This window comes from Stegastes partitus, unplaced genomic scaffold (assembly GCF_000690725.1).
Source record: "Stegastes partitus isolate 25-593 unplaced genomic scaffold, Stegastes_partitus-1.0.2 Scaffold1094, whole genome shotgun sequence".
Taxonomy (NCBI): Eukaryota; Metazoa; Chordata; class Actinopteri; family Pomacentridae; genus Stegastes; species Stegastes partitus.
This window is the reverse complement of record NW_007578825.1, coordinates 74,552-83,554: the sequence shown is the minus strand read 5'-3', so window position 1 is coordinate 83,554 and position 9,003 is coordinate 74,552. Positions and strand designations below refer to the sequence as shown.

At 43.1% G+C, this 9,003-nt stretch overlaps 1 protein-coding gene across 1 annotated transcript; it reads right to left on the bottom strand.

The window, feature by feature from the left end:
- Positions 1–486: 486 nt before the first annotated feature.
- sox18 (SRY-box transcription factor 18) lies at positions 487–7,996 on the bottom strand. Its single transcript, XM_008296010.1, has 2 exons — positions 7,144–7,996; positions 487–4,974 (listed from the first exon to the last, which is right to left on the bottom strand). The coding sequence occupies exons 1-2, from the start codon at positions 7,517–7,519 to the stop codon at positions 3,590–3,592; spliced, it is 1,761 nt and encodes a 586-aa protein (XP_008294232.1). The 5' UTR covers positions 7,520–7,996; the 3' UTR covers positions 487–3,589.
- Positions 7,997–9,003: the final 1,007 nt, after the last annotated feature.

The following is a 9,003-nucleotide window of genomic DNA, read 5'->3' as shown; positions in this document are numbered from 1 at the left end:
AATGTCTTTTACCATCAAAGGGCTACAGGAAAGATGCATGACTACAAATGGGAAGCAATATGACATTAAAATGATGCAGTGGAAAATGAAGTGGTGATGACTGGGTGGATATGTCTGCCTCCGAGTCTGATGACCCGGGGTCAAGTCCTGAATCATACCATCCTGCTACTGTTTGACTTTCCAAATTGATCCTTTTCAAACAATAAAGAAAAAAGATCTGTTTAAAAATAAACTGAAGTTCATCACATTCAAACTCTGTTACACAAATACAATGAATTTGGCTCAAAGTCCATTGTGTGATGTAAGAATGACACATGGTCATTATCTGTTGGCTCTCAAAAGAGAACATGCAAGACTGACCGTGAAGCCAAAAACATTTCATAAAAGGTTAGGTTATTGTTTTTGTCAATTCACATCATAGTTTCTTACAGTATAAACGATTAACTCAAAGCAGCAATAGCAAAAAGGAGAAGACTCAGAAGCCAGCGTGCAACTTTAGAAGTGTTTATTTTGTACATTTTTGTATAAAATTGAACAGATCCATTTACAGCTCCATTTTTCAAATATACAAACACAAACAAAACCATTTTCTGCACTTAGAAAATGTAAAAACGATCCCTGTCAGACACATTTAGAAGCATCACAGTGACACTTCTGGGAAAATCTTGGCTTTAATTTGTCGTTATATGACTGCTGAGAAAAATGTCCTTTGTTTTAATCCCAAAATCTTGGGTGTTTCTTTCTTGTTTTTTTGTTTTTTTTCCTTTTCTTTTTTTCTTCAGATAATTATTACCAAAAGCCCCAGAGTTATTGCACGACTCCAAAAAAACGCCTGTCTCTCTGATGTCTTTGTGCGTCACAGTAAATTAAAATGGAAACAAGACTCTGGTGTCAACAGAAAAGAATGCCGAATGCAGATGTAGAAGTATTTTTTTAATACTTTGCATGAACTGCTGCTTCTCTGTGACTCCATCCTCTAGAGGTTTCGTAAAACATACTATTGCTTCGTTTTCAGAACTGTGTGGCAAATGTAACTGGTTTCACTGTACAGGATACTCCATTTTGTTCTACTGTTTCATGTATTTAAAAAAAAAAAGGAGGGGAAAAAAAAGCATTGTCTTTAGGACTAATGAATAGCAGATGTAGGATAAATCTTTTGAAGAGAGACTTCTGGTTTCTGCCTCCACTGTATACAAAACTATTACAGGATAGATGCTGCATAAACACATACAGAGAGACCTCTACAGTGGCTACAACTTGTTGACTTCTCAGCACAAACAAAACCACAAATTTTCGTTTTAATTTCCGACACAGGCGTGGGAGGACGAGTCATTTGTAGAACGAAACGTAAGACCCATAGAGATCTACGAGAGATCTTTAGAACTATAAAAAGGCAAATTCCTTAATATACAACATTTTGAATGAACATTGAAATAGACCAGTGGGAATAGTTGAACATTTTTTTACACCTGTGGTTTAAGTATGGTGATGAATCAGGGAGGCAAATAGCCTGGCTGAGCAGCAAGAGCAGTGCAAAGTTTAAAAAATAAAAATAAAAAAACATAAATAAATTTGCCTACCAGCATCTCTCCATAACCTTTTCTGTCCCAAATATTAAATCCAAACAGAAAAAGTAAAAAAAGCAAATTTCCTTCTATGATTTGGTGTTTATGCATTAAAGAAATTAATTACAGCATGTTAATTTTGATAAAGGCTCATCTGATTCTTGCTAAGCTTGACTTAATTGCCGTCCCGCTCCTTCACCATACTTACCGCACAAGTATCCTAAACAGTTTTGCTTGAAGAAAAATAAGACTCTATAAGACAACATAAACTTTTTTTTTTTTCTGTACAAAAAAACATATTTCAGAATGTGGACATTTAAGTTTCCATAAGTAGTGTTCCATCTATACAGCTCAGACATTAAACCCAGTGCAAAGAGAACATTTCATAGTCTCAGTTTCTCCTTCACATAATGTCAAGAAGCATAACATCTCTATATACAGTAAACAGCTACATCAAACCAAGGGTTCAAATAAAATCCCAACACCAACACGTGAACAGTTAGAGTGATTGAAAACTGGTTGCTTCATAAGAACTTGCAAATAAAGACTTTTGAAGTTTAAATTAGCGTATTTTCCTGATCTTCTTTGCAATAATTCTTCATAAGACCTGTAAGTTTAAAATAAATTTTTAATTAAAAAAACAACAAAATAAACCAAAAAATGAGTGATATGCTTGTTTTACCAGAGAGTGCTGCTGGTTTGATAGGAATGATCGTTGAATCATCAGCATATCAGCGTTTGGCAAGAAGCACCAGCGACTTAAAACTCGCAGATTTTGGCACGGGGTTTGACACGAGGCCCTGTCATGGACTGAGCCGCGGAGGGAATGGCATGCATCACGGTCAGAAAGAAACCCGACTCGGCTTGTAAAACATCCTGATAGTTTGTGGGAGACATCGGTGGTGTGTTCTGGGTTAGTGGCCAAGGCTTTTCCCGACAACACTGCTGGGATATATGCGGAGGTTGGAACAAGTCTCTCCCATTGAGTCTTTTTTTTTTTTTTTTCTCTTTCTGCGAATCCCACGAGTTTGTCGTTCGCATTCGGCGAACGAGGTGAACTTGTTTCAAATTTTCCAAAGTTCTGTGGAGACGAACGCGTGTCTGGTCCTGAGATGAAATGTCAAAAATGATATGAGATGACAATTTGTCACAGACGTTTCTGATATACAGCGATTACAGGTTCTTTGTGCTCATATAAGTCCTCCTGCAGTATGCTGTGTGTGACCAGGGGAGCAGAGAAACAGAGCAAGAGTTAGTGTCTTGCTCAAAGGTACTTCAACACAGATTAGCATTTTCTGGTGTCCCTGAACCACACAGATGATGCAATTTTATGCCATAAATGCATATTGATAAAGACAAAAATTTGTCACGCTAGCTCCAAGATCTAGCATCCTTCCTAATAATTAAAAACTGTAGAAAACATTGTAGTAATTAAACACATCCCAAATTAAAGCAGAGTGACGCACTGTCATATTGTTTTAGTGCTCATTTGGATCATACATCATGATAAAGAGCATCAACTTCAGAGTGATGCAGCTGAAATGTTGAGTGTTTTCTGTTTTGTTTTTGTGCTAAAGGCGAAACTCCTCAGCAAAAAGAAAACCCTGCTGCTAAAACCTCTGCCTACAAAGGGGGCAAGAACTGGCAATCTAACTGATAAAACCCATAAATCCTACAAACAATCATGTGGATCAGGGGTTATGTGTGTTTGCAGGTTAATAAATTTAACTCCCCCGCCACAACAGCCTGCAAAAGAAAGCTGCTCGAGTTTGTGATCAAGACTGCATTTGGCTCCAGTATGTGTCTGATGAAATGACTCATCTGCATTTTTTATTTTTTTAGCATTTAGAGAAACTGTTAAATTTCGACTGTTAATCAGTGAGAGATAAGCAAGACATGACAATGACTAAAAGTATGAGCCGAAACTCAGTTTCCCACCATACTTTCTTCCTGTCACGTCAGACGGTTGTAATGAGTCAACACAATAACAGGAGGCACATATAAGAAATGACACCATGGAGAGTTTATCCAGTGATGCAGGCGCTGTAATAGACGGCACTGCTGGCGTCAGAAAGAGCAGATATCAGAGGGCTGCTCCCATCATCGCACCCACCGACCCCGCTCATGATACCACTGACGTCCCTGTGGAGGACGCCGTTAACGATGCTGTTATTGCTACTACCTACGCTAGTGCTGCTACGCCCGCCCAGGACTTTTGATCCACCCCCACATCCCCCGATGAGTCCATAGGCCTCCTCTCGATTCCGTCCAATGTTTACATACTGGTCAAATTCATGCCTGTCCACTTCAGACCAAAATTCAGCAGACGAGGATCCCAAATGGCCAGAGGATTCTGGATTTAAGTGGTCTAAGTGCACGGAGGGAAGGAAGGTTGAAGGAGGGGGGATGGAGGCGTTTGAGCAAGAAGAAGGGGAAGTTTCAGGAGGAGGGGAAAGCTGCCCCAGATGAGAAGGGGTGAAATGGGTGGCGTTGGGGCTGCCGCTGCCGTAGATTTGGTTGAAGTAGGTGACAGGAGCAGCGCTCAGGGGGGGTTGGTGGCATTTTATTGGCTCAGGGTGGCTGATGGGGGGCTGGGGGTAGGATACAGGGGAGGAGGAGTCGGGGATAGACGGTGGGCACTTGACGGGGCTCCTCAAGGTGACTTGGTGACTGGAGGCGAGAGTAGGATTTAACTTGGAACCGACCGCCGTGACAGAGCTCATGCTGGAGGTCATGTTTGATTCGGCGGAGCTCATTCGAGGATCAAGTCTGGAGCTTCTACCAGGACTCAGACTAGAATTCATACCACTGTTTAAACTGGCACTAACACTCATCCCAGAACCCTGACCATGTATAGAGTTGTGGTGACTGTGGTTGTTGTAGTGGTGGCTGTAGTGCTGGTTGTGATGGTGAAGGTGGTGGTGGTACCCGTTCCAACCTCCCATCCCTGCTTCCTCTTGCATATGCTGAGGGAAAAACACCGATTCCCCAGCTCCGTCTTCCAGAACATCCAGAGGGGACATCTCTGGAGTTGGCAAGCCATAGCTCTCAAGCTCTGGGTGTCCCGGGGCCTGGAGGTCCCTGAAGTGCCCCAGAGATGGCAGCAGGTGGTGGGGATGATGGTGGTGTGGAGGGTGGGCTCCTGGATGTCCGTAGGGAGAACCTCCAGAGACACTTTCTACACCCAAGGGGCTGATGGCAGGTCCTAAGCCAAGGCCTGCTGCCCCACCCTGGGCTAAGCTGTGCAGCAGGAGCCCCGGTTCAACCCGCTTGAGCTTCTTGGTGGTCTTCTTGCGGCGAGGCCTGTACTTGTAGTTGGGGTGATCCTGGAGGTGTTGGACACGGAGTCGCTCTGCTTCTTCCACAAATGGTCGCTTGTCTGTGGCGCTCAGGGCCTTCCATGACTGACCTGGAGGAGGTGGAGAAGACAAGATTACAAAATAATAAATGACATTTCCATTATATACATAAGAAAGGCACTGCTACTACTCCTGTGTCAAGTCTTGGGATGGGAGAATTGCTTTATTTATCAATCAATATGTCTAAATATGTGATAAAATAGTGACAAACACAATTTTTGAGGAACAATCCAGATGCTGTATATTCAGACTGCTTATTATGCCCAGCTAGTGTCCCAGAACCGAAGGCTTTATGGAGCTATAACCAGTGGAAACCAACATTTATGCTTTAAAGTAAGTAAATAATTGTGTCAATCAAATGTTTGACTCATTGTTTTAAGTTGAATCAACATCTAAGCTACAATAATCATGCCTTTTATTTAAGCAAGCTGTTTAACAGATGTGCTGCACTGAACCAGTTTTCCCCAACATACCTGGTCCATTAGTATATATTGTAATTAATACATTAGGATAATTCGGGCAATGATCTGGGACTGTCAACTGCCTGTTTTTATTTCTTATTTAAGTAGAGACGCAAAAAGAGTAAATGAATGAATATATCAGAGTAAAAGCAGTGAAGTCCTAACCCTGCAACAGCTCAAGTGGCAGCTACATAAGTACCTGTGAACTGCCTGAATGCTGAATCAATATGCATCCTATCCCGAGGAAACATGTCTCTACATGTCAACATCCTCAAACTCCTCTCGTGGCCTAATTTTATGCGGGGGGGGTTTCATAATGTCCTCTGAGTTTTTCCCGACATAAACCATTGTGTTGTAGCCACCTGTTGGATGTATTTATACGTTTCATTAAGCAATTACGCTCTCGGTTTGTCATAAATGTTGTAGATGCCACCAGCCTCGAGATCTGCTCAGCATATTTTCTTCCAGAAAGTTTGAATTCGAGCGGCTCTGAAAACGTGCTGCGGCTGCAGATGAGCTCCAGCTGTCAAGTGTGATTGGACTGAGCAGCTCTCAGCATTAATGTGAAACACTGCATGAGTGTGATGCATTAAGGTTATGCCAATATTCAGAGAAAAAAAAACAAAACAAAGCATGTTGCCGTCAAAAGCCATAAAGAAAAAAATGTCATGAAACAACCAAAAAATACGTGCCTCCTCGACTCATTTAATTGCCTCCTCTTGTACTGATAAACCCCAAATCTTTTTGTCAAACTCTCACCTCCCGAGTAGTTAAGAGGTGGTCATAAAATGTTTGCACTTTTTCCTCCTCGAGGAGACTGAAGGAGGGCTTGTGGTCGGCTTGGATTCCTGTCAACTATAGTGGATTCCTTATTTTTGACAAACTATGGCGTTTGGAACGTAATGAGCACATGGACGGACAGGGGAGCAGTGACTTATGGGTGGTTTAAGAGGTTTCTAAGGACATTTTGGAATTTTCCTCCCACGTACCCCGTCGCTGCAAACTTATGACTCTTTCCAAGTGATTGTCACGTGCAAAAAAGGATCACTTCAGTGGCTTTACTGCGAAGATCTTGGTAAGAATTAATATATTCATCAAACAGAATAATTTAGATGGTACACAGTTATCGTGGAACCAATCATAATTTATTACAGCATGTCTGTTTAAGGCTTCAGCAGTAAAGAATGAACACATAAATTCCTCAAACGTGGCGTGAATATGATCTACAGGAATTCAATAAAAACTAAACTTAAAGCCAACCATCAAACGGACTTGATAATAAAATTATACAAAATGCCAAAACATTAATTGAGCAAAGTGAGAGGATATAAGTGGGTCAATTTTTAAAAATAACAATCTCAAAGTAAAAGTTTTTTGCGCAGTTTATGGGCAGAGGCAGCAAATATTCAGTCTAAACAAAATAAAGCTCCAATCAGAATGTAAATGCTGCACATATAGTGAATAGTTTTGTTTAAAAAATATTGTAAAAGAATGTAAAACATATATATAGTGTTGTTTTTTTTAAGCAGTGGTTCTAACATGATGCTATTTGTGGTTTGTTTGGTGTCATTAGTGCTACTGGGACAGTGTGAGTGATTTAGAGGGACACAGCAGTCCAAGCAAAAGTCTTTTCAATATTTAATTACACAATTTTTTTAACTAAAACTTTTTTCTCTACTGATAAACTTTGACTTTGATAAACTGCTTTGAAATTTTGCGTTGCTGCTCTGATGAGGCTGAAGCTGTTGTTTGTCTTACCGAGCATCTTGCTGAGCACAGCGTTGTGCAGGTCGGGGTTCTGCAGGGCCAGACGCTTCCTCTCATCTTTGGCCCACACCATGAAGGCGTTCATGGGCCTGCGGATCCTCTGCTCGGCCCCCACAGCTTTCCCATCACCTGCCGACGCACCTCCCGCCTGGTCAGGACTCTGCCCCCCCGAACCGGGTGTCAGGGAAATCCTCGGCTCGGCTCTCCTCACGCCGTCCGGGGAGCTGCAGTCTCCGGAGAGGCTCTGCTCAAAACCCATTTCTGAATCAGAAGCAGGACTCGGGGTCCCCGACGTCCAGGCCCCGAGAGACACCCGGTTGGGGTGCAGAAGAGCCTCTCTGGACAAGCTGGGCTCAGTTAAATTCATTCCAGAACCGGGCTTGGAGTCGACTTTTCTTTTTTTTTTTTTTTAGTCCGAGTGAAATTCTGCAAACGTCTGTCTCGGTCTGTCGGGCTGCAAAGTTCTGGACAGAAATTGTAACTCAAAGTGTTTCAGATGACACAGAGGAGACGGATCGAGAGAAGACTTTGATGGATTTGGAGCACAAATCCCAGAGCAAAGCATCGAGATGTGAGGAGAGGGGGAAGGACGAGGAAGAAAAGAGAAAACAAACAAGTTGTGGTGCAGGATATTCCCCCTGAAAACGATCCACAATGACTCTGCCTCTTTTCTTTTCGTCCACTCTCTCTCTCTTTTTCTTTTTTTTTGTTCTCAAAACACAACAGTTCTTGTTTGGAGTGTGCGGTGCAGCGGTTTGTCCAGAGCTCCACTTCCCTCCGTCACTCAGGCCGTCCGACACGCTGTCTCTCTGCCTGTCTGTCCTGGTTGAAAGTTTTGAAACTTGTGGCCAGATTTAACCGACCCATGCTGTGTATATATACCCCGCCCTGACCAATCACGTAAATATATGGCCGGGGATTTAACCAATGAGATGCCGGGCGGCTGCAAAGGGGGAAGGAACGAGTGTGTGCGCGAGAAATAGCAAAGGAGGGAGGATGGTGGTGGTGTGGAGGGTGGAGGAGGGGGGAGGTCCAAACTTTGCCTCCCCCTCTTTCCTCCTCCGCAACCGCCACCCTTTCCTCCCCCCTGAAGCTTCACACACACACACACACACACACATGCACACACACACACCCTGTCCGCCTGTACAGGGAGATGTAATCAGAGAGGTTCCATTGTTTTTGCCCAACTGAGAATGGAGCTTCTCACACACACACACACACACACACACACACACACACTCAAGCTGTAACACACATGCATGAACGCACAGATACATGCATAAAGTACAGATACATGACACATTTATAATTAGGTTTACCAACAAATGACAGACGAAACATGATTATACACATATAGCATGGCATGGATTTCTATACGTGTTAGTGCAGTGTGTGTGTGTGTGTGTGTGTGTGCGTGCGTGCATGTGCGTGCACGTGTGTGTATTTGAGGGCAGGACAGCGGTAACGCAGTCGACCACAGTCCCAACCAGAACGATTAGTGGCTGAGCTTAACAACAACTCACTGGGAGAGGGAGAGAGAGGGAGAGGAAGAAGAAGAAGAGGGAGGCAATCAGGGGCTGGATAGGGGGGCTGGGTGCTGATAGTAATGGGCTCTGGGACATAATGTACCCCAACAATAAAGTTCCAGGCTTGATTGATGCAGCAACAGCTTCTAAAAATGCACTGCGGTGGAGAACGAGACGCACGGAGCGACTGCACGGTTAGCGGGTGAAAATGATGGGATTTTATTTAGCAGCAGCTCGGCATCGATTATTGAGTGTAAATGATTGAGTGACGTCTACGGAAACAGCACGACAGCCACGGATAAGAGTTGAGAGAAGTCAGAAA

What these genes read in the sequence shown, in the direction of transcription:
- sox18 (XM_008296010.1), bottom strand. Translation starts at nt 7,519, where the DNA reads ATGAATTTAACTGAGCCCAGCTTGTCCAGAGAGGCTCTTCTGCACCCC. An exon ending in TGTGCTCAGCAAGATGCTCG is followed by an intron (nt 4,975 to 7,143) that starts GTAAGACAAACA and finishes CACCTCCTCCAG; the next exon opens with GTCAGTCATGGAAGGCCCTG.